This window comes from Solanum stenotomum, chromosome 7 (assembly GCF_019186545.1).
Source record: "Solanum stenotomum isolate F172 chromosome 7, ASM1918654v1, whole genome shotgun sequence".
NCBI lineage: Eukaryota > Viridiplantae > Streptophyta > Magnoliopsida > Solanales > Solanaceae > Solanum > Solanum stenotomum.
Window position 1 is genome coordinate 61235883 of NC_064288.1, and position 26668 is coordinate 61262550.

The following is a 26668-nucleotide window of genomic DNA, read 5'->3' on the forward strand; positions in this document are numbered from 1 at the left end:
TCTTTTATCCAGATTTGTATGATATATAGATTTGATAAAAATAGGGATCCACAAGTATGGATGTTCCATCACTTAGTAGGAGTTGCATTCTCTGAAATAGTTTGCAATAACATTTAGATATTAACTTTAACCATTTCTTTTTTCTCGAAAAAAGAAACAAATAAATTTCGTTAACACTACAATAAGTTTCAAAATACACACAATTTTAGATTTTAAGGAAAGATTGAAGTAGCATAAACAACATATATTAAAGTAAGACGATTCACCTGGCTATTAAGAAGATGTGTAACTTACTGATAGATCACCATAAAATGACAAGTCACAAGTTCAATAATCATGAGAAAAGAAAAAAAGAAACTCAATAGTCATGGATAGATTTCTTAATTACCCCAGAAAAAAAATCCTTTGTGACTCAAAAGTTTTAGAAAGTGATACCTTTATCTTGAACAAAATGACTCCTTATGCAATGAACCTATGACTCTTCACTATCCCCATTTATCATAATTCTTTACTGCATATACTACTCTTCGTTGGTAATTAATTTAGAGTTATAGGTAAATATTAAATTTTATTGTAACCTATGTTTATACTATTATTATTTTTTATCAGAAAAAGTGAAGTATTAATTATTGAGCCATTTAATATTGTTACATATATTTAAATTAAAAATGCTTTAAAGTAGATTATTGTGTTATTTATTAAATGAAAAAGCAATTTTTTAAAAATGATTTTAAGAAAATAAATTAATACTTAAGGGTATTTTCGTAATCTAACTTTTGCCTTAGATTCTTCCCACTTTTAGTAATATATATATATATATATATATGAGATATGATGATATGATATGATAATATTAAAAATAGATATACAATTTACTTCCACTGCATCCGTAGATTTTTACTTGTTCATACTATAAAAAATAATTATCATTTTTATTTGTACAATTTAAAAATAATCAAAAATAATAACTTTTAATTTATTTTTAAAAAAAATGTGTCATACTTCCAATAATTCACTTATGGACCAGTGAGACTCTAGTAGATAATGAGTGACTTGCTTTCACATTTATTGTCCGCACAACTCTATCAGTCTTCTTTTTTTTCATCACTTTCACATTATGGGCAAGTGGATTGAAATAAATGATCAAAATTTATTTAGGAGTCATTCGTCAATGGGATGAGATGATGCCAACGTAATCATGATCATATATTATATGAGACTCTTTTTTTGTTGTAGTAATTTTGTACCCTTTTTGACTTTTGACTTATGTGACACACTCTGTGACTCCACTGGGAGATGTCTCTATTTGATCAGAGCTTTGCTCTTTTATGCCTTGCTGAAGTTCTTCTGAACTTTGCTCTGGATACGAGGAATAAGAATAGTCATCCACGACTGCTGCCATAGATTACAATTAACCATGTCCATCTTCATTATAGAAGGGAGGTTGTCCAACCCTGTAATCTTGACCAGTTTTTTGCAATTCCTAAGTTCAAGAATTTTAAGGTACTCTAAATTTGATAGTGATAGGAGTGTTTGAAGATTCTCACAATCATTCAAACGCAGCTCTCTCAAGAATCGGAACTTAGAAAAATCAAAGGGCAGACAATGGAAACTGTTGCCACTCAAATCTAAAGATCTTAAGGAGGATAAACTCCCAATATCCCTAGGAATATCTGCCTCCGAGAAACCACATTATGAAAGGCATAACATCAAAATTATAGGATTTGTCAGTGCAATTACTTTCCTCTCACGGTCTGTGCCTTTTGTTTTTCCTCTTTAAACTTGTAGCTTCCGAATTCCGAATATGAATAACTTATTGATTCTATATTTAATGTGCCCCTCATTTAGTGTTTCTTGACGCACATTAAAAAAATATTACTCACTTCCCACGATTTGCATAAATTTTTTTATTGTTCTAACGAATCTATAAAAATTCACATAGAACACACGTGCAACACACATGTCCGGAGACTAGTATATATAAAATAGCCACAAGTAATTATTTGTTCCTTCAAAATTAATTTTGGGTCAACCCATTTATAAACCCCCAAAGAAGGTTAACAGAAATTAAAGGGAAGTTTCCAAGATATTTCATAGACATGTCTCAGTCACTCTTATGGACTAGAGGGACTCTTGATAAGCAATCTTATTGTGGAGGAAAGTTGATGGAAATTAAATGGAAACATTCAATTCTTTTTCTTTTTAATTGAATGGTTTCACATTCTAAATTTCTCTACCCACCAAAGGTCAATTCTAATAGTAGTTGCATCTTGAATTGGACCCTTTTTATTTTTAAGCAAATTCCTAAAATATCTCATATGTTATAAGTTTGACTCATTCATGTCATTTTCATTTGGATTTAACTCTAAAAAGTTGATTCACGTGGAGAAAATTACCCAAATTAAGGTCATAGAAAAAGCAGTACTCCATGTTCCATCCCAGGAACGATGTGGGACTACAACATGGTTTGAGGTGTGTGACATCTGATTTTCTCCCCTCCCTTCTTCCTACCCATTGCACATGACATCTTAAGTGAAAGTAAAGTGTTTTAAAAGGTATAGTGCAAGTTCACATGGTACACGGGTTATTAGTAGACTCTAACATGGCGTAGCTCAAGGAACAAATTTGTTAGGTCTGTTGGGCCAAAGCGGAAAAACACGTGTTATATACTTGGGTTGTGAGGATGGGAGTTTCCAGGGGTAGTCCACAGTACATTTGGACATTGAATTACCCCTGCTTGTGTTCTGTTTCAATCTGGACTCTGAAGCTATGTAAGTAGTTACCTTAGCAAAGGAATTCAGTTATCTGAGATTGATGCATTATTAGTGAGTCATTTGACATTCTAACTTCTATTTGTTTAATTTCTTTCGCGGTCATTCAATTTTGATCATCATATCCGTATGGGGTTGTTTCAAATAGACCCTCGACTCAAGAAAAAACAGTCCAAAGCAGTCCAGAAAAAGAAGTAACGGAAGTAAAAGAAACAACAAATAGTAACAGAACATAAAATACAACAAAACAATGTGATAATCAAGGTACAAGGAATCAAAAGAGGACTTGCCCGATCACATGCAGGGATTCTGTAATTTTCTTGCTCTTAACTACTCAGTTGGTTTTAAAATATAACCATCCATGAGAGACCAAGGCAAGTGGAAACAAACAAAACCAGGAGAGGAAAATTCAGGACTCAAGAGAGTACAACAATACAGTACCTTCCTTTCACGTTAAAGTCTGAATCAAGAAGAAGAAATCCATTCCCCTCAGCATTTCCATCTTTATCTCCGAGACATGACAACATTATCTCACCAGAAGCAAGGCAGTGAGTAGTGTGCGGGAATGCTAATCCTGTCTTTTTGATGACATCATCTGGCTGAACAACTTTATACAAACTGGGAGCCTTTGGATCCTTTTGTGTGTCAATTGCATAAATGCGTCCTGATCTGCAAGAGTAAAATTATCAAAAATCTTGAATATCATATAAGTTCTATACTTGCATATAGTCATCAAGATATATTTTTTTCCCTCATGAACAATATAGGGGAGTAGCTATAATTCTTACACTAGTGAAGGCAGGACGAGATATCGTCGAGCAGCTGATGGATCTCCATAACAAGAACTGCAGGAATTCCATCCAGAATGATGTAGTTCATCACCTTCATAAGGCATAGGCAGCCTGTGGATCACTTTTGAAAAAGATGGTGACTTAGGATCTACATCTACTGTAGCCAGGTTTTCCCCTTCCCGTTCCTGTAGTAAACAACCGTATTCAGAGGCGGATCAAAGATTTAAACTTGATCGGATTCATCCAGTTGGAATTTCAGCATTGAACTCATTGTGCTTTTGAAATCATAGGTTTATAACGTAATATTCATTGAAATGATTGCAATTTTTCACATATACACATATCTATTTTTTGTACTGAAAGTACGAATTTCATCCTTCTAGGAAAGTACTTGTGGGACTCTTAATAGGCAATCTTATTGTGGAGGAAAGTTGATGGAAATTAAATGGAAACATTCAATTCTTTTTCTTTTTAATTGAATGGTTTCACATTCTAAATTTCTCTACCCACCAAAGGTCAATTCTAATAGTGGTTGCGTCTTGAACTGGACCCTTTTTATTTTTAAACAAATTCCTAAAATATCTCATACTCCTTCTGTCCCTAATTACTTGTCCACATTTATTTTTTAGTTGTCCTTAATTACTTGTCAATTTTGACAAATCAAGAAAGGACAAAACTTGTTTACCCATTATATCCTCAATTAATTACTTTGAAAAGGGTAGAACTTCTTGAAAATCCTAAGTTTTTAATTCACCCACTTCATAATTAATAGGGGTAAAATGGTAAACTCACTATATCAATTATTATTTTCTTAATATGTGTGTCAATTCAAAAGTGGACAAGTAAGTAGGGACAGAGGGAGCTCATCCATGTCATTTTCATTTGGATTTAACTCAACTCTAAAATGTTAATTCATGTGGAGAAAATTGTCCAAAGTCATATAAAGAGTAGTACTCCACGTTCCATCCCACAAATGATGTGAGACTACAACATGGTTTGGGGTAGGGGTGTACAAAACCGAACCAAACCGCAAATCTAGTCAAACCGAAAAAAAAAACCTGATTAGTGATTTGGTTTGGTGTTGGAAAAAAAAACCCGACCATATTTGGGTTGGTTTGGTTTAACTAGAAAAAACCAACCCGAGACCAAACCAACCCGACATTATATATGTAATTTTAAAATTTTATTTTATACATAAAAATATTTACTTTGATATAATTTTAAAATATTTCTTATACTATTTCATAGTTTTTATCTTTTACTATATTATTTCTAGTTTAAAACTTAGAATTTGGAATTATCCAATAAAGATTATAGTTCATAGATGTTGATAATTATAATAAAAGTTAAATCAAAATCAAATGAATACTAATGCAAAAAGAAAATCAATTCAACACTAAGAATGACAATAATATTGAATATTTGTTCTTTAGTTTTACATTGGTTTTGACAATTAAAATACATAATCTAATTTTAATTTTCCTTAAATATTTAGTAATGTAACTTATACTTGTTAAACTTATTTTAGCAAGATTTAGTACCTTTAAATTATGATCATTTTCATTATGACTTTGCAATATTTATTTTATATGATGATTTCATTATTATTTTTTATTGAATATTTTAGTGTCATCAGTACTCATCTCATATTTTGTGTTATTTTCTTAAGAAACACCTTAGATAATTGTATTTTGGTTGGACTAAAGAAATATTTAGAGCACAAGTTAATTATATGTTTGTATGCAAACTTTACCACAAAAATCCAAAAAAATTCAAGGTTTATTAGTTTTGTTTGATTTATAAATTTAAAAATTCAACACAATGGTTTGGTTTGGTATTTGAAAAACCCGAACCAACCCGAGGTTGAAAAACCCAAAAAAATCCGAATTTTATTAGTTTGGTTTGGTTTATAAATTTAAATTTTTTACACAAATGGTTTGGTTTGATATTTGAAAAACCCGAACCAACCCTTCTTCCTACCCATCGCACATGACATCTCAATTCCTCATCATCTATGAAAGTATTAATTCCGACTTGGCACAATCTGAAATAAAGATGACCGGTGAAGATTTTGCGAGTATCTTCACCTCTAAAACTCAGAAACACATTGTAAGACAAGTGGGAAGAAGTAGCAGATGATTCTCCTACAACAAATTGTGTATTCATATTTGATGACAATATATATCTATTTTTTGTTGTTTAAACAATAAATTAATTTAAAAACATTTTTTTTTAATGAAAGAAAGATGAGTGAAGCAGCTACTACATATATACATACCTAATTGTTTTTTCCTGGAAAATTAATTTTTGGTCAAGTCATTTACAACCCCCAAAGTAGGTTGACAGAAATGAAAGGGAAGTTTCCCAAGATATTTCTGAGATATTTGTCCATCGCATTAAAAATAGATATACTTTTTTGTCATTTTTTTAATCCGTTCTAAAAAACGTGTCATCCTATTATAATTAGAATTAATTCAACTTTAAAATTTCTTTTTATCTTTAATCAAATAGTTTTTCACCATACAAATACGTAAGAATTATTTTACGCCATAAGTTTTAAAAATATATTTTTTTAATGGTGCGAAACGAAAAGACTCAAGATATTTCTTAGATACACATTTATTGTCAGCATAACTCCCTGCTTTGAACTTTTTCTTTTTGTCTCTCACAAAATTCATTTAATAGTCATTTGTCAATTGATTTGGAATAATTGATCAAAATTCACTTTTATGAGTCGTTTAGTGATGGATTTGGAGGAGAGTTATCCACATACAAAATTTGTATAAGTAATACTCCTATCATGTTTGGTAACCGGTTAAATAAGATACTATATATATTAAATCTATACAAGTAATATCATGTTTAGTAGCTAGTTTGGAGGTATGCCAGTATAAGTAATATAAGATTTAATTATGAGAAAATTTATGTATTATTTTATACCGAAACTAAAATAAATGTGCTCAGTGGTTTACATATATTTCCATTCAGTGCGACATACACCAAGTAAAACCACATGTTTCTTCTTTTTGCATTCCAAAAAAAGAAGAAAGTTCTTCTCCATTACTAAAAATCAATAAATTACACAGTTCAATCACTTATAATGTTCTCTGGCATTGTAGGTTAATCAAAGAGACACTATATTCACTATACAATGAAAAAGTTGATTCAATTTTTTAAACTAAGCTTTTAGTGCAACACAACATACTACCACTATACAATGGAAAATTTGGTTACATAAATTAAACAAAATTTTCTATAGAAGCTACTCCTATCGAAGATCGATGCTCCATTGTTCATACCTAATAATGGCTTTGTAGCCCTATAATAGTACACATTCTGCTACATCCATCTTCCCATCTTCATTGTCATCATTTTCCTCTTCTTGTGTGCTTTATGCTTTTCTGCAATCCTCAGCTTCCTCTTGGCGTTTCTCATTGGATTGACCACAGCAATGACCTTCTCTTCTTGTTTCCTCTTATCCCTCTTCGATTTGATATTCTTCCTTATATGACTGTAGATTTGGACAAAAATATGTGTTCCTATAACATTGCTTATGCTCCCCCGCACTCCTTCAGCCAGTTGTTTCACGTCGTCTGTGGAGATGATGTAAACATAATCATCAAATATATTCAGGACTACAAAGTTTAGTCACTCGGAAGCCAAAAAGGAAGTGAAGAATATTTGTAAATGCAGCTAGCACTTGGCATATAAGATAGTATGGACAGACACTTGAAACAATAAGTTAGCAAGAGATTAAATGAGAGACCATACCTGATATAACTTTTCCGGCAAACCCTTCACAAACTTTGTACAGGGGCAACAGCATATGATATGCAAAGCTTTGGCAATCAACCTCACCTTCAGGGGACAACAATCTACTCTGATCTATAAGCTTTGGTGAAACTGATTTGAAACAATTGAAGATAATTCTCATCTGCAAAAAATTGTGCACATTCCACAGCATGAGAACAGGCACTCCTAGCACCATATATGGGAGAGTAAGGCCCAAATTATTTTTTTGGAAAAACAACGAGAAGGTAAATTACATAGCAATGACTAGGCTAAGAAATTTTTTGCGAGTCGAGCAAACAGAGATATCCTTAATTAATCACCCACCTGCATATCCTCCACATGAAGGGAAATCTTTCCCATTGTCTTAAGCAAATAAGAAATGACCAAGTAGCGCGGGCCTTCATCTTCTTGATCGCTAAGGTCAGACACAAGAGACAGATAGATGTTTTTCCCTTTCCTTGAATCAAGCTGTTGAAAAGCCTTGAGTAGAGTACCCTGCTCGTCATGTTCAATGGTGGACCAGAACTTATCTTTACATTCATTTTTTCCTAAGAATGAATGCAGAGAGCAAATTGAAAAGACAAGATTTTGAGTAATGAGATCACTGGCAGCACCATCAGTCTGCAGCACCTTCAGCTGACAACAAAGAGAAGTAGCTACGAAGAAAAGTCTACTTGGCCTCATCAAAAAGTAAGTTTCTTGTGGCAGTTCAAGGTTTTCTTTACAAGCCTCAGTCACAGTGGCAAAGTAGCAAGCCACAAGACGGTTTGATATGTTGCGCAACCACAGATGCGGATGCAAAAGCAACTCACAGATTGCTTCCCACAGATCCTATGAGATGTCAATAAAAATAATAGTCAGAAAACAAATATGAATTTATCCAAAGAACAGGACAAGTTATTGGCAATCTGGAAATGGGAGTGTGGTAGCTGTGGAGCGTACTTTCCCCAATACAACAATAACATACCTAGTGAAATCCCACTAAGTGGGGTCAGGGGAGGGGAGGGTAGAGTGTACGCAGTCCTTACCACTACCTCGTGGAGGTAGAGAGGCTGTTTCCGAAAAACCCTCGGATCAAGTGCATCAAACCAAAGTAAAAGTATCCTCTTCAAACTTTAAGCCCAGTATACTATTCAAACTCTAAGCACTTGATTTTCAAATACTTCTTAACTTTACACCTAGTCTGTAGTTGCAAACTATCTTTTGGCATGCTGCCTAAGTTTGAGGACCAAAGCAATTTCACCGAAGTGGTTTTTGCCACACCAAAAAGTAATTCATTTCTTAAATCTATCACAAAGCAAAATGAGGTCCAGTGGTTTTCACATAAGTCCCCTCGTACATATGCTAAGTTGGACATATTATGGATGACTTGGTTTTAGCTCTCCTATATTTTAAGACCATAGATAAAATAATGAAATACAGCAGCACTAGCACTAATGAAATAAAGGATAGAGAGAGAAAATATAGTAATTTTTTTCATTCTACAGAGACTAATATCCATTATATAGAGGATAGATATAGAAGATATTTTATCTTTTTACATTCTACAGAAACAAACATCCAATATGTGCTATAGAGTATCAAAACAATGTCTCAAAAGGCAGCATTCAACCAGTTATGAATATCCATTAGCTCCATTTTATCCCAATAGAATAAGTCTGGATGGCAGGCAAATCTTATAAGTGTTCATATGTTGTTGTTGTCTTATTTACAGAAGTAATCAGTTAGTACCTAGTAGTAGTCACTTTAATTTCTAACATAGGATTAAAAGAAAGGAATAAATACCTCAAGATCCTTTCTGAAGCACAACTTAGGAAATTGATTTAATATCTTCTCAAACAGAACCAGTGAATAATATGCTTCTTTCCAAGATGAAATTGTTGCATCATTCGGTAGATCCACTTGCTTATTTGTAAGAACATTAGCAGCAGATTGCAAGATGTTTCTCATAACAGGTAGGAGGCTATCAATATACTTTTGGAAACCATCTTTAAGTACTTCAATGAGTAACCCCAAAACCTGTAAAAGAAATAATGAAGTCTTGAAACATGTTTTTCTATTTTTTGATGAGGAAGGTGTTATATCTCAGATACATGACAAAATAATGAGGTCAGTTTTTGTCCATTCTTCCGGCTATTTAATTCATAGTTCATATACATAAACGAATATGAAAAAAGTGAATGCCATATGGAACTTGTAATCCTTCTTCGGTATTTCCAAACTTGCTCCACAATGGCATAATGTAGTTGAATAAAAGAACAGTTTGGGGTTTTCACTCGTTTACCTGTGCTGCAGCACTCCATAAATGTGGTTTATCTCCCAGATACCAGGACCGACTAAACTCAAGAATTGACTGGAGTGAACGGGGGCTGACTCGTCCAACAAGTAACTTTATGACTGTACCAGTCATTGAACGGACTCTGTTGTCACGATCATTCGCCAGACAAACCACCAAATGCAGAAAAAACGTCTGAGATTGTTCATCTATGATGCTAACTGGGAATTTCATTATAACAGCATGAAGCATTTCAAGGATAGCTTCTCTTCCAGTTGAATGCTCATATCTGAAAAATTCAAAAACATCATTACAGAGATGTCACCATCTATAAATTTTACCAAATGAAATTATTGATTGTGCCCTTATGCCCTTGCCTTAAGTTTGAAAGTAAGAAATCAAGATGTTGTTGAAGACGTTTCTCAGATATATGGTAGTCCAGTAAAAACTGCAGCAAAATTTGGCTGCTTTTCTTACGAATTGATTCAACTTGACTAGTCACCATCAACTCTGCAACACGGTTAACTATATCATAGATTTCTGCAACTACCAACTTCCTACTCACTATTGCTTTCAACAGTGAGAGAGCCACAAAAGAGGGATTTCTTTCAAGATCAACAAAAAGAGGAAACTGGATTAGCATATGCAGTTGATCAGTAGAAAGTGTGATCTTAGTGCTACGCAAAAGCACAGTTAGCAACTTAACGCAAGACTCCAATAATGGATTACTGGATGTTACTGAACCTTGAGCAATATTCAGTAATGAATTCTTTATCTTCTCCGCCTGAGATTCAAGAGATGGCAAAGGGAGCCTCACCAGAGGAGATAAGCACCTAAGTGAGGCAGACATGACATTCTCATATTTTGAGTTTAAGCATTCACCCAATAATCTTACAAATGGATCAAGCATTGACAACAACTGATCATCTTTCTTGTCAAATTTCATGTTCTTCATGTAATTCTGAAGCACTCCAAGAGCAAATTCAGTAATAAGATGGGAATATCGTGGATCAACGCTGACCAACTTATCTGATTTAGCAATCTGGCTGCTTACTCCATCTTTCTTTTGCTTACCTTCCATTAAAGTCGATGTCTCTGCATGCCCTGGAGATTCATCTTTTATGCCATCTTTAATCAGACCATATCCAAAGATAAAGAGTTCCATCTGGTTAACGGAAGGATTACACTGTATTCCAGCAGCTATATGAGAGAACATATTCTCAAATTTTGATTTTACTTTTGGAGTCAGCTGCTTCTGTAGATGCTTAAGAATTGGCGCAAGCATCTTCAGAGCATGTGTTTTGAATGTGATGCTTTGGGCAATCAATTTAAGGGTATCATATGACTTCTGCTTCCTAGTCTCTTTCATCTTTGAAGCAATCTTCTCAACCTCTTTCTCCTCTGAAACATCACTAAGTATATCATTTACTGCAATCGAGAGAAGATCCTCTAAACAATAATCCAACTTCCCACTACTGGGATTTAGAAGAAATTTTGATAGTAGAAAATTGAGAGTGAATCCCAAAACATGCAATTCAAATCCTCTCTTCAGAGTGCCTCTCAAGACTTTGACAACAAATTGCAAGTACTCCAGCCCTAGTTCTTTTAAACAAGCAGCCAAAGCAGCTCTGGCTTCATCACGAACACTTTCCAAACGATTCTTAAGGAAATTCGCTATGCGATGCATTATAGATGGAAGGTGCGATTCCATGATGTCTCCAGGAAGTAGCTTGAGCAACTTAAGCAGAATTAGACTGATGTTTACATTGAGATTATCAGTATCAGCAGTCAACATTTTGTGTACCCTGGGAAGCATATCCTTTTGGAGGCACTTTTGTATTTCCGCAAGTTCAGAAAAGCCAATGACTTTGCCGGACTCTATCAAACTAGTATTTTGAATATCTTGCATAGAATCCTTGGTGACATGATCAGAAGGAGTCTCTGAGAAATGGAACTGGTCCAAAATGGAGCTTATTAACCGCAATAACACCTTTTGTTTATCTGGTTTCAGTGTCATCTCCCGAAAGCATCTATTGAGTAATGCATAATACAATCTCCAGTCCATGAATTTAGAAATTGATCCAACAGCTTCCAAACATGCACTTCTAATATTTTCACCCTTTCCAACTTGTCCATCAAGCAACATTTTAAAGAGAAGAGGGATAAACACTTTATTTATGAGAACCTGCACCAGAATTATTCCCAACTATTAGTACAGCTTAGCAACACAGAGCACAAATTGATGCTTAAAAGAAAAAGGCAAGCAACCACCTTAGACAGATTCCCGGAACTGATGACATTCTTAAAGCGTAACAAAGCCCTTGCTCGCCTGTGTCTCTGAATAAACATAATGTAATGGCATAAGGTGAGAAAGCGCAAAAAGAACTAGGTTTTGGACCATGTGTCCTTTCAATAAAGAGAGAATAACTAGCATCATGAGAAGGTGTAAGGTACTGAAGTATCTTCCCGTTAAAGCATAAAAGTAATACTTCTAATACTACTAATGGAGAAGCATAAATAAAATGGAGCCGTAACTTTACACCAACTTAAGATTAACTTGCAGAGTAGATATAGCATATACCAAAAAATCTATGGCATGGGAATAACTTACTTGCAAATGCACAATATTGTTGAAAAAGTCCTGCTCTGGATCTTCACTGTAAAGAACTGCAAATGATTTGAAGTCTTCCACTGTTGGAAGCTTCAAGACCATATCTCGAAGTAGATCAATCCATACCTAAAATCAGAAAACCAACATTAGCAGAAACTCCAATCCTTGTGAAATACATACCCTGCCCACTACAGCCTAACAATGTCCCTCCCTCCACTACCGGGTCAGTCCTCTACTGACCAGTGGGGGAGAGGAACCTTGAGACATGTAGACGAAAAAAAACATGTCGCATGAATAACCACTAGCAAAACAAATAACTGATTCAAGTGTTGATGGCTGGAAAACACAAAAGGAAATCAAAGGCAAGAAAGGAAAATAGAGAAAAGTAACCAGATAACTAAAGCTTTTTCAGCTCTTGTATTCCATACCTTCTGGATTGTATCTTCTTTGTTCATTGCAGTACCCATGTGCTTCAAAAAGAAGTTGCTTAGAATATGCCTAACCCAGGCTCCAGAAGATTCTTGATCAGATTTCAACTCTCTATCGAGTATTTGACTAGAAAACTCAACAAACGAAAGCAACAATCTATATGCACTCTGTCTCAAAATAAGATCCCCAGATGACATATCATGTATAGCATGTGACAGAATAATCAATGCATGCTCTTCCGGGACAGTGTGGAAAAAATCTGCACTTATCTTTTCATAAGCAGCAATCACGGTATCATAATCAAGATCTCCCAACTCTACAGTAGACGTGGCATTCAATTCACGAAGAAGATTTGCCTGTATGAAATTAAGAGGTGTTACACGTCAACAAACACCTAAAGCAACAAGTTCAAAAGAAAACTAGATGGTCTAGTAATACCGTAGGATTTACAGAAGAATCATTCCCTGCGACAGCATCAAGAACATCACAAATAGAAGTACGGACATCCAAGCCAGCAGAAATTACGAGTGGAGAAACAGATTTGACGATCTTTTTACTGCTTTCACTACCCAATGGTTCTACAATATCCTTAATAATCTGTAAAGTGCCTACACAAATCTCTGCAACCAGAAAGAAAGGTAATCTTAGAAAAAGAGCAAGGACATGAGACCAAACAGGTCCACCTAAACTGTAAGACAAAACTGAGAGACTCTGACCAGGGTCTTTGGATCTCTTTGACAGAAGCGGAAGCAAGATGTCAAGAAACTTCCTTGCAGCCAATGGTCCCTTTATGTGCTTCGATAAAAGCTTGAAGACATTGAGCTCTTTTTCCCCAGGATATTTGACAATCTTCCTGGAAAAATGAATACATCAGTTAAGAGGAGAACTGATGCTAGTGCATCTCATATAACACTTAATTACATAAAGAGGATGCTAAGTCCACTTAGCCATATAGGGTGGATGACACGTACACTCTCTCTTGTAGTTGTGGGGTGGGAGAACTATGGAAGATAATGCTAGAAAACTACAAAGAAAAAGATCTAGTTGGACAGGAACATACTTTGTGTTCTTTTCTTTCCTCCTTTTTTTTTTGGGTAGCATACATGTGTTTTTCTTTCCTTTTTTTTGTGTGTGCGCGGGGGGGGGGATCTCCCGCTCATGTATAAGTCAACGTATAGGATAAGCAATGAACTAAGGATCCTGGTCTTGTGGACAGAAACGATTCACTAATCCCCATCAATTTAAGAAAAAATGAATTAGAATAAAAGAACAAGCCAATACAAACTCAAGTTGGTAGCTCCAAATAGCAGCGAAGAAAATCGATAGTGAAAAGGAACAGGACGCTGATGAAGCATTAAGAATCAATGTACGAGGTGCCAGTAAGATAAGTTCATACTGAGTACTTCTTGAAAATAGAATTTTCCTTCACTGACCTAGATAGTTGTTTAAGAGTGCCACTACATTCTTTAAGATGATATTTGAGTCCTATGTGAATACTCATAGTTAGCACTTACAAGTGCAAGTAAAACTGTGGTCAGACAAAACTTGAGCATTATGTACATTATTATCCAACCACATTTGATGTGAAGATAACACATTTTGATAGGCTCTCTAATTGTTAAAATGTCATAAGACATCATATCCTGAGGTGACTGTTAAAATTTGTAATATCAGCTAAGGAACAATTTCGAGGCTGGTAAGTCGCAAGCCAAACGAATATACGGTTTACATGGATTAGTTATTTAAAGATTTGTGCAATAAGATATAACCAGCAAGGAAATATTTTCAGCATATGGGTCAATTTTGAGCATGATATTGAAGTCCTATAAATTGACACAATCTTCAAAAAGGGAAAAAAATTAAAGCAACAACGTTAATTTCACATTGTCATACCTCTTATGTGCACCATCATGTACAAAAAGATGATGCAAACTGCATACTAGTACATCAACGTGAGGAAGCAGTAATCTCTTAAGTGGGTTGTCTTCATTACCTAGCTCAATATCAAGATATAACAGATTCTCCACAAACTTAATAACTGAGGAAACGATGGCATCTGATGCTGTTGAGACTGCTAGCATCGAAAATACATCAGGTACAAGGTTCTTTTCTCGGGACAACAGAGGCACAAGTTTGGAACTTCTACTCATAGCCAGAAAACAAGAAAATAACGAGCTTGCTTTCTCACTACTAGCACCTTCCTGTTTGAAACTGGCAACTAAGGGTTTTACTGACAAAAAGAACAAATCCCAAAATTCAGGACTGAAATCATGATCTTCAAATTTGCTAAGGATAAAAGAGATGATCTTCAGGCATAAAGATCTCAAATCCTTGCACTGCTTTGCAGCCATGTTCGTCTGCACAAAAACAAAGACATTGGTTAATAAGATTTTTCTATACAGTATTTTCAAATACTGGTTAATAAGTATTTCTTCAATCAATTCGCAACTTCACCACAAACACAGAGCCCCCTTTTTTCTAATAAGGTAAATAATTTGATTATCAATTGAGGGAAACCCTGTATGCAAACCATATATCAAAAGAACAGAACCTACACCAAAACATGGTTCTCAACAAAAATGATCCAATCCTCCATACAAATAGGGACCTCACAAATACACCAAAAAGAAACTAGAGATAAAATACTAATTTGCATTTTCACAAAATCTAGTTCCACCCATTCAAATGCAATCTTACTGCTCTCTTTCCAAATGATCTACATGATTACTAAAGGGGCAACACCCCATGTCCTCGGGATTCTCTTCCCCCTTCTATGGGTCCAACTTTACACAACTTCCTTCACAGTACCCAGCATCACCCATTGCATACCAAACAAATTAAGGGCCCTTAAAGGTGTCCCTTAATTTGTTTAGCGTCCTCCCACCCCTTCATGATACTCCTCTACAAACCACACCCAAACACAAAGTTTCCTTTAGTTTTCTCAGAGATTATATAGAGGAAAACTACGTTAGCAGCAGCTAAAAGTTCTTGATTCCTCTCGAGATCAAACATAAATACCCATGAAAAGAAAATGGCATACTATACAGAGTGTTCCTGTCGCCTATTAAAACCAAAATGAAGTTTACTCTAACTGGAAAAATGGGAAAATTCGTACCTCCCATCCCTTCCCCATTTTAAGCCATAAATTTTATGAATAGTTGACCAAACCACCCTCAAAAAAGCTACCTCTTTTAGGTTATTGCTCAAGGGTGATCTGAAAGGAATACTAATACTGTCAACCACCAAAAACCAAATCAAGGGATATACAAAATCATTTACTATTAATATTAAGTGTCAACCACCTAATACAATATTTTGGGCAACAACATCAGTCTTTTTTTTCTGAAAGTAAACCTGCTAGACTTACAGATGATGACATTACCACGATTTTATCATCTACTTGGTGAGCATGATCAGCCAGCGTCCCATCATTTCGTGTCCCTTCAAGAGTTGATGTACAGCTGTCCAAGAGACGCACAATGCATCCCATTAACAGGTCAAGAAAAGGGCTAAGGTGCACTTCATCAAAAACAGCTACAATATCCTCAATTACATGTAGAAAACCATATCTCTTCTTCCATGAAATGACATTGATACAATCTCTGGAAAAATGCTCCAAGACACTAAATGAGTCAAGCCCATGCTGAAGAACTCCAGGTGTAGTCCAGGGCCATGCACTCTTTGCTGCAGCACCTTGTGAAGCCGATACAAGGGGTTTTATTAGCAAAGCAAAGAAAAGAGGAAGCTCTTCAATATCTAGCTGAGCTAAGAAGCCAAGAATCGCCTTTCGATGATGGACACTTGCATGCTGAGACAAATAATGCATTGAGTTACCGTATTATACTAGAAATGGTAAATAAAGAAGAGAACGTAAAGAACAGGAAACAAAAAGCTATGATACTAGAGGTCAGAGAAAATTAAATAAATTTGATAAATACCTTACGAGAAGCGAGAGCCTTTAACTTTCTGACTTTTGGAGACAGTACTCTGATAACAACAGGCACAAGGAAAGCTCTATGCCTTGTATCAACAAGATCTGATTCCCTAGATAAGCTCCACGTCGTGAGCTCCTCCCTCAGACTTTTCGAATTGATCAGATTTTTTAGATGCTGATCATACGGAAGTAAGAAGTCATCTTTCCAATTTAACAGGCAATCAAGGACCTTACTTTGCATGTCAGCATCATCTTCCTCGAGAAGTCTGAATCCCCCACCCCAAAATAAATAAATAAATAAAAAAGGAGGAAGAATACAATTAATAGGTAACCTCAAAAAAGATTTAATGAAGTACACAAATTTTGACTGTTGAGAATAATCCAAAACGCAAACCTGTACAGCAAAACCTCCTTAAAGAATTGATTGAGATAAAAAGACCTAGGGTTTCGCATCAGTCTGAATAAGGACAGCCATTCTTGAAGAACACTTTTCCACTCTTTCCCCTTAGAACCCTCCTGATTGTATAACTCCACACTGCATTTTCCAGAACAAGCAGATAAACACTGATCAACTGGAGAAGATAGAAGCGCACATACTTACTGCAAACCTTAAAAACTATAGTTGAAAAATAAAATGCACCTCTTAAGATCTTCAATATTATAGCCTAGGAACTTCAAGAACAGAGGGATGATTTGTCGTGAACGTGATTCAGCAACAGATGGAATTCTCTGTAAGCACTGAATCAACAAGGAAAAAACTGTTGCACATGACGCACCATCAGACACCGGACAGACATAAGACCTAAAGCTTCCAGTCAAATCTGCAAATATATATCACAATAATTAATAAGTAAAACCACTGTGGATAAAAAGAATAGCCAGTGGACTGTATGGACTAAAAGAAAAGCTAGCCAACAGATAAAATTTATCTTTGAGATCTGGGATAAAATAGATGGAACATACTATTAGCTGTTTCTAACGATTCCCCCTTGCTTTGAGCAGCTTCATCACGAGAACCCAGAAAAACAGACAGATAATGATCAAGGTACTCAATATATCTGTCCCACAACAGCCCAAAGTATTGACTGAGGAGGACAGCTATGCAGTCCAATGTCGGGTTCCACAAATAGCTAAAACGGTTATGAAAGATTCCAATAATTCCACTGAGAACAACAGGCATATACTCTTCAGCTACCCTCCCAGCAGATAAACTCATCTGTATTTTGGATATCAGTAGGATGACTTTTCTACTGGTCGCAATAGAAAGAGGCGTTTCTTCAATCAAAAGTAGGAGATGAATCACCTGGAAATAACCAGGAAAGGATTAGTGACAGAAGAAATTACATAACAAAGGAGAAGGTATCACATTCATACATTATTGCCATGGTAATCCACAAGAGTGGTCTGAGGATTATCCATTCTCATTTTCTTCTCAAGGGGCTGTTCATTAGTAGAACTGACATCAGTCAAAGGTTCATAGTGGCACAATATTCTCAAGGTCGAAAGCCGCAAATTCTTGTCGTGGTGGCTCAAATTTGCAGCAAACACGCCTAAGGCATCCACCAACTTACTCACTGCAAGCTCTGGGTGATACTTTTTAGTGCTTGCATCAGCTTGGATTATGGACCTTCAAGCATAATTGTAAAGGGGTTACCAACTGAAAGGAGCAAAAAGAGTTACAAACCTGATTTTCAAACAAATATGAACATACCCACAAACTGAATCCAAAAAATCAGCTACTGGAGACAACACGTGAGAACATGTCTTGTGCTTCCTTGCCAGATCTAAGAAACTGCTTACGACAGAATCATCAAATCTGGAATTTTGATTGGTCAGTGACTTGCAATAAGAACCCAATGCAGCACCAACCAAGCTCTGCCAGGTAGTTCTGGGATGCCCAGCAATGTCAGCTAAGAAAAGCAAAGCACACAAAGGACAGTCAGAAAGAGAGACATGTAATAAGTTTTAGTGAAAAAAAAATCCCTATACATTGGAGCGGGAGGGGGGAAGGTCACAGACTCATAGCAACAAGGTCATCAAAGATTCGCTTCTTTTAGAAACAGATGACACATTCTAGCATATAGGCACTAAGGTCCATATCATGAACATCCCCCAATTAAATTTTAGCACTTGGTGTGTGAAATATTTGTTCTTTTTTGTCATAAATACCAAAGGTGGTATAGAACTTTGTATAGCTAAGTTTCTCCCTAAGGAATCTAACTCATCTCAGATAACATGTCTTACCAGATTCAGTACTCAAAAGCTCATCTAGAGCATTAACCAAGTCCATTAGCAATGACTCATTTGCTGAACCACCTGCTATAGGGTAACAGCCTACGATTCCCCACAGAATGGCTAACTCATTTTCTTCAATTTGGGTAGAATATGGTTCCTTTTGAATCCGCCGAATCCAGTGGCCAATGGCTTCTCGGAGAAAACTATGAATTCTTGAAAGCTTCTCATTTGGAACTTCATCCAAGAAGCTATGTCCTTGTGCTGGCAGCCTCTTAAAAAAGATCTGCAGCAAATGTATAACCTCTTCTTCTGAAATCTCAATCATATCATTTAATGCACTGAAATGTCATTCAAAGATTAAAGATCAGTTAGCAACCATTAATTATCACATATAAAGAAGTACCAAAAAACAAGAAACCACAATTCAACCCATGAAGTGTACTTTCATGTGCAAAAGTGAAGCCAGGGACAAGGGCAGGACCTTATAATGCTAGCTCTGAAGAAATGGACAATGCAAGGGTCCTTCAATAGAAGATCTTCGACAAAAGACAGCAAACTACAACATTAGGCAATTGTTAGGGAAACAAGCAAGAAATATCACCTGGAAGACAAGCTCACATTTGCAAAAGAAAGGCAATACCTCTTATTCCTCAAATCAAACACAGGAGCCCATTGCATTGAAACAGAAGAGAGAGCAGAAATATTATTAGCTCTATATAGACCATCAAGAATGCAAAGCATTGACTGCATAACTTTGTCAACAATGTTTGATGTTTGATCAATTGCCTTCACAGTAGGATAAGGCAGAATGTAAGTCTGTACAAGTAACTGGATCAATTGTAGCACCCCTTGGTAATCTGGAATAAGCAAAATATCTTAGAAAACTATTTCATAATGTACAAGGCAAAGCACATGAACATCACTTATAGCCTACCAGAAATTTTCTGAATGTAACTAGCTTGCAGGGTAGAAACAAGAAGGGATAAAAGGCGACCAAGGTGCAATAGGTGGCCTTGAGATACACACTCCGTTATCTCCTCATATAAGCAAACCCACATCAACTCCAACTCTGTAGCTTCCAATTCCTCACATAATCTCTGCAGTGCTAGAACAAGAACTTCAAGAATAGCCTCAGCACCTACACTTTGCCAAAAAAACACGTCAAATGGAAAAGCTAGACCCAACAATATGACGGACTGTAATAACACTTCCATTTCTTATAAGGCTTTAACAATTTCATTGCTCCAACAATATTTAAAACCATTAGATACAAAGAAAACATTAATATGAACTGAGTATACATGATTAAAATCATGGTAAATTTTATGTTAAATTTTTTGACATTCTCCTCAAGCTCATATGTAAATCACAGTAAATTTTGTATATCCTACCACCTGAAAATATAGAACATGGAAAGATCTAAGTGCAATTTTATACGGAGCTAGCACTTCGAATTTTCTGCAGGCAGCAAAATAGAAAGTACTGCAATGGTAGATGAGCTTACCCCCTGTGAACTGATCACCTATTACAAACAGAGACTTGTCAGTCAGTAGGCGTAACACTTGTTCAGCCCTTGAGTGTAACCTTGAGGTGCTTCCTCTCACAACATACCACAATAGTGAACTGACAGCGGACTTTCTTATTTCCAATGGCTTCTTCGCAACTTCAAACATAAGCTTCCTAACTCCTGTTGGTTTCAAGAAGTTAATAGCAATGAGGAATGTTTAGCTGAAGACAGCAGTGTGCTTACCTTGCTCACCCATCATAAAAACAAAAAACATGTATGAACAGAATGATACACGAAAGAGATCAGAACAGGAAGGAACTGCAAAGTGATACCTCTCGAGTTGATTTCCAGAAAATCTGAATATCTAATAGCAACAACTGCATTTTTACTCTGTCTAGGCATAGGAAGAGTGACAAAACATCCTAAGCCCCTATTTGGAACTACCGAGATGCTTGAGAATATTAGAGCATTCATAACAAATTTGATGGTATTTAACACTTCTTTTTGAAGACTAATGTTTTCTAATTTCAGCCTAGGATTCTTACTGTTATAATCCCATGAAACAGGCATATCAAAGAGAAAATTGCCAGACATTGAGCATCTCTTTACAGGGTTTGTTTACAGAAATCTTTGTACAAGCTTATTTACAAGTCAGTTCTTTATTACTTCTTGATCTTTTTTTTCTGATGAAGTTAAATACTTCTGATTTAGAAACAAATGGTCTATGAGTCATCGTCATACGGTTCTTATCAGGGTTCAATCAGGATTTCTATGATAAATTCTTGATTTGCACAATGGGATGCCGAACCCAGATGCTAGAAAGGAACTGAGCCATAATAGGTATTTTACTTCTTTTCCTAGTCTTCTCAACTACCTCACTGATAACTAGCATTTAGCACCTAAAAGAGAAAACCTTGTTCTGCTTGATCAATATTTTTTGTTTAGAAACAACAGTTAACTTATTGCATAACACTTCACCATTTGAAGTCATATTTCTGCACTACTCTGCCACAAGCTTTAAAAAACATAATAACAAATTGACATAATACAGTCCAGCATCATGCTGTAAAAAGAACATCATTAAAACTTTAAGGTCTAAATAATGAGCAGGATAAGATCTATTAGGGGCAAAACTAAGAGCACCAAAAGCTGGTCATGTCAACTCTTTCCATAACTGCATTGCCTATGTAATCATTTGAATGTAGCACACAGCACAAGAGGACAAAAGATCATGAAATAAATAGAACAGGGAGTAAGGACGGTAACAATGAAGGAAATTAGACCAAATCTCCCTGCTCAGCCAAATAGTTCTAACTACGATGAAAGGCGATAATACATAATAGTAAATCAGTCCCAAAAGAAGCAAACAAGAATACAGCCATAACAGATATACTTGAAATGGCACCTAAAAAGTTCATAAACACAAATTATGCCATTTTCCATGCATTTCATTTCTTTAGACTTGGAGATGACGAAATTGTTTACTCCCAAAGCATTAAAAGCTATAAGATAGTAAGTCATCAAAAAGGGTCATAAAGGAGTGATATACAAAGTTAAGACATAGAAACAGTTGATTATTACATTTTGAAATTGATAGCTTAAAACAGGTCAGGTCAAATATTCTTTTGCAACTACATCTCTACGAATAGAAATTTCTCCAAGAACACATGACAGGCACACAGGTAGAATACCTTTTATAAGTTGTTTAACAGGAGCATTCCTCAATATGAATGATACTGAGTCGGCCATAAATTCGTGGACATACTCCTTGGGATAGTATCTTAATTGTACTGTTACCCTGTGGAGAGAGAGAGGGATAAGCTACTTACTAACACCCAAAACAAGTGGAACCTCCAATTATTTGCAGAGAACAACTTATAAGTATAATCTGCTGAATTGACAGAGAATCACAGTCATATCTGCAAAGTGAAGCTTTGATAGTTGGGTAAACTTACTTTAGAACATCAACAACATCTTTAACAAGATATTTTTGCAGGTACATCATAATAAAAGACCATGACCTGAAAATCTGCAAAACAACAAAGAAGAATTCAGATCAGATATGAAGATAATGTTGAGGCTCACATACTAAAGATTACTTTGCGCAAAACCCAGTACCTGCTCAATTATATCTGGTTCTCTATCAGCACCACTTTTGAGAAGACACGCCAAAGAGTCAGCAATCCTCTGGAGAAAGCTGGCAACAAAAATACGACTAGAATTATTAAAGGAACAACTAAAACCTGTTCTGCATGCATAAACTTACTGAAGTATTAGAACATAGTGGAATAAGCTAGCATAAAGATATGGGTAAAACTGTTGAAATGTTCTTTATGCCAAACTTGTAGAAGTTCTAGGACTGGGTTGATCTGCACACACCCACAAATACTAAACGTCTTCAAGGTCATATGGAATATTTTTTACCATTCACGACACCGTTAAATTAGACAGATGAAGCACAGGGAAACTAAGTTGCACGAACCCTTCTCTTTCAATGCTGAACTCGTGTCATATTCTTCAAAAAGACACTACTTTTGGAGAATCCGACATGCATCCGTTGACCTTTTTGAAAAGTCCGAGCAACATAACAGGGAAACAAATAAAACAGACACCAACAAAATGTATCAATTTAAAATATGAAGATAATACCTGCAAAATGAGAAGGATAAAAACAAAAAGACAGCCAAACAAGATAAGAAAGAAAAACTGACAGCAGGGGCCACAATATTAGGGAATTGTTCCCAGAAATGACGATACTATTTCCAAATATTATTGTTGTGAAACTAAAAGCAAGGTGCTAAACAATCCCCACAATGTTCATTGGCATGAAGCAAGAAGAAAATCAGATAGAAGCAGCACTCACGGTAAGAAGTCCTCCAGGAGATCTCTAGATAAGGCGGCAATCAACCTACAGATAACTATAGCTCATCAATAACGGGACTTGACAATAAAGAGGAAAAAGCAATAGTTAAGCACTTTATCTTTGTTGCTCTATTAAGAAAATGATGGGAACAATAATGTAATTCTAGGAATAGTAAGCACTTTACAGATATAGGAATATTTTTAGGAGATTTGAGAGCCTAATGTAATTCTGAAGTAGATAACAAAGTAGCATTTATGCTTCAAAAACAATCAAAGGAGTAATATTTTCTTCTTTCTTTTTTATTTTGTTGTAACTGAGAAATCTCTGAGGCCAGTGGCGCGTAGTTCAAAACTTGGTAGATAATCCCCTTCCTACACCACTTAAATACCCGCTTTTCTGTGGCAGGGTTTGAACCCGTGATTTGAGCCTAACCCACACATCATGCTTCGTGCTCTCACCACTAGCAAAGGGGTTATATTCAAATGAGAACAAATCAAGAAACCTCAATAAGTCTTTCCCTGTACATTTTTATTTATCTTTTTTATCAGAAAATCTTTCCCTGTTCATGAAAGCTCTTAATTTGGTCAATCAGAATCTATTTTTTTTAGTATTATGAATCTTTTCAGATATAAGAGGCGGTGAACTTCCGAAACTAGAGAGAAAAAGATGTACTTGTTCACAAGACGACAAAAGCAAAAACCAAGTGAATCATCAATAAAAGAATCCAGTAAGTTCCCAGAATACCCAAGGATTGGCTCAAGGGATAGTCTCCCTTTCATGTCCAGTCTCGAAAGAAGCTTTGCGACTATCAGTTCCTTCTGCAGTATAATTTGCGGTAGCGTCTGTACCAAGGGAAATATTTCCTCATAAAATGAAATAAAATCCTCTGCAGTGTTTAATTCCTGTTATTTTGTCCCAAAAAAAGAGAAGAGAAATAAGTGGAAATCCAAAAAAGAAAAGACAAAACATCCTAAAATTTAAGAAACGAACAATCAAAAGCAGTTGAAAGCAACTTCAAAATCAAATGGCAAAGCAGTCAGAAGCTATATTGCATGAACTCTTCATTTGCTTAGACATATATGTGTCGGATCTGGTGTAATGCCTAATGTGTACTTCTTGCAAGTTCTTCGAACAACATTAATACCTCTCTAAGAGTTGAATGTGCTTGAACTGGTGCTTATAAGCACTGAAACTATAAGCAAACGCACGTACCAGATCCCAAACTATTTGGACAATGGAGAAACTTATAGAACTCTTTACCAACTGTTTCTGTGTTTTGTTTTACAGCCTCATAGGGAAAAGAAATCCTGATTGAACCCTTACGAACTGTTTGGATCTTCTTCAAATACAAAAATGTAAACATAATCAAATGCAAAAAGATGTAAACATTATCCAAAACTTAATTCTAAGACTTTGTGAAACAACAGCTTCATCCCACTTCTCAAAACATCATCAACAGAATTGATTTGCTGACAATTTTTCGCCAACATCAAGTTCAAGTCCATCTAAAAGATCTCTAAACAGAAGACTTGTAACTGTCACGCTAACAAAACGAAAAAAGTTCACACCCCGCAGATGAAATATAAAGTTAATGCAATTCAACATGAAAAAAACAGTTGAAACAATGAAATTCTCCCAAAACAAAGAATTAACTAAATATTCAACAATTTTTACATATAAGGTAAAAGAAATCTTCAAACAACAATATGAAAGTACGTACTCTCCATTCTGTAATACAATCCCGGAAGAAGGAGGAACCTTCAGTGGGCTCAGCTTTTAAAGGGTCAAGATTTCTGTACACATCAATGTCAACATCCTCAATCCGCTCTGAAAATGTCTTGAACTGCACCATACATAAAATTCAACAAATTCAATCCCCACAAAAGGAAAGAAACAATTGACAATCATAGGTGCAACAAAAATGAGTACAATGGACTCATGTACAAATTTTAGACGTAAAAAATTGCTTAATGTTATGCATACTTTTTACATCATAGACTAGCAAAAAGGCAATCAGCAATTGCACATTTAGTAGGCTTGACTGTAAGTCAAAGCGTCTGGCATAACTACCCTTGACATATACACTAAATCTTACAATTGAAGAAGAACAAGCAACTGTAAATAAGTTGATATATTCAGGCCGCCTCAAAACATTAATAGTAGAAACAAAGAGCATCCATTCACATAAGATGCATTCCCTATGTTTCAATTTGTTAGTTGGTGCTAAATTTAAGAAAGTAAAAAAAGATGTTTAAATTTGTGGTTTTAAAATTAAAGATAGACTAAATGTACCAAAGATACCCTTTAATTTTGTCATCTTAAACATGCTACATGAAAAATTACAACTAAAGAGTTATCGAAAAAGGAAAAATGCATTCTTTTTTTTTTCGAAAAATGCAGTCTTTTTTTTTTCGAAAAATGCATTCTTTTTCAACCAACTAAAAAGAAAAATAAGAACAAATTGAACCAGAGGCAGTAATATTTATGAAAATACAACAACAACAAACCCACTGTAATCCCCACAAGTGAAAGACGCTGCGGCGGACTATGTGGCTGGTGACATAAAAGATATACCGGCAGTCAGCCAACTCTGCTTTCTAACGAGGTTAAGGTTGGGAGGTAGAGAGGTTGTTTTCAATACCTCGAGCTCAAAAAGTAAAAACAATAGCAACAACAAATTATACAGTTGCTTCAACAAAGGAAAACAACAGGTAATACTAAAATTGAAACAATAGTAAGAGAGTAATAATTCTAATAATATTCCACTACTTACAAAACTTGTACCTTAATCATTGACTACCATATCTTCCTATAACATGTAACAACTCTAAAACAGCTCAGAAAAATAAGAGATAACTTACAGTAAAACGGCGGCGACCCGGGGATTTGTTGAGAGATTTAACAGCATACATATCTGAATGTGTTGCCATTATTTGCTGAATCCCCAATTGCTTTGCCCCCACTGTAGGTAGATTTCGGCTGTGGGGAAGAAGGAAAACAAAAGAAGAAGCTAAAGAAGAAAGAGGTTTAACAAAAGGGTTTAAGAATTAGAGAAGAGGCGTCGACCGTCGTATATAAAAAATGGGTTTTTATGTTCACTTTGTTTCTTTTCGGGCCAAAGGGTTTGGTTGTTTTTTTACTTTTTAATTTATAAGGATCGTGGTGAAGTTTTGATCTTTAATTAGAGGTATCGGACTCGTCTAGGTCTAATGTGGAACTTTTCGATATAAATCTAGATTCAATCGAGCTTCAATGTGACCTTTATTAAGAAGTGTTTTATCCCAATGTAACATTTTTTAGCATGAATGTGAAATTTCACAATGCGAATCCAAATTCAATCGAGCTTCAATGCAAGTACCGAACTTCAAATGGAAAATAAAAAAATAAGTTTGTACTGAGTTGGATGTGTGTACATTATATTACCAAATACTATAATTAAAACAAGGATTTTTTAAATACA

At 35.4% G+C, this 26668-nt stretch overlaps 2 protein-coding genes across 2 annotated transcripts; both read right to left on the reverse strand.

Moving 5' to 3' along the window:
- Positions 1-2929: 2929 nt before the first annotated feature.
- LOC125870644 (selenium-binding protein 2-like) lies at positions 2930-3760 on the reverse strand. The gene is made up of 2 exons (XM_049551125.1): positions 3560-3760; positions 2930-3440 (listed from the first exon to the last, which is right to left on the reverse strand). The coding sequence occupies exons 1-2, from the start codon at positions 3664-3666 to the stop codon at positions 3188-3190; spliced, it is 360 nt and encodes a 119-aa protein (XP_049407082.1). The 5' UTR covers positions 3667-3760; the 3' UTR covers positions 2930-3187.
- A 2841-nt stretch (positions 3761-6601) lies between these two features.
- LOC125870629 (uncharacterized) lies at positions 6602-26247 on the reverse strand. Its single transcript, XM_049551105.1, has 31 exons — positions 26070-26247; positions 24929-25051; positions 23953-24110; positions 23209-23253; positions 22464-22542; positions 22301-22374; positions 22037-22143; positions 20343-20525; positions 19773-19976; positions 19479-19695; positions 19320-19394; positions 18848-19176; positions 18315-18513; positions 17978-18230; positions 17567-17906; positions 17244-17424; positions 16998-17138; positions 16608-16869; positions 16052-16477; positions 14563-15026; positions 13386-13522; positions 13108-13289; positions 12669-13025; positions 12241-12366; positions 11901-11966; positions 10007-11814; positions 9639-9918; positions 9140-9373; positions 7679-8185; positions 7334-7496; positions 6602-7155 (listed from the first exon to the last, which is right to left on the reverse strand). Exons 1-31 carry the CDS (start codon positions 26136-26138, stop codon positions 6902-6904), a joined length of 8043 nt encoding a protein of 2680 aa, XP_049407062.1. The 5' UTR covers positions 26139-26247; the 3' UTR covers positions 6602-6901.
- Positions 26248-26668: the final 421 nt, after the last annotated feature.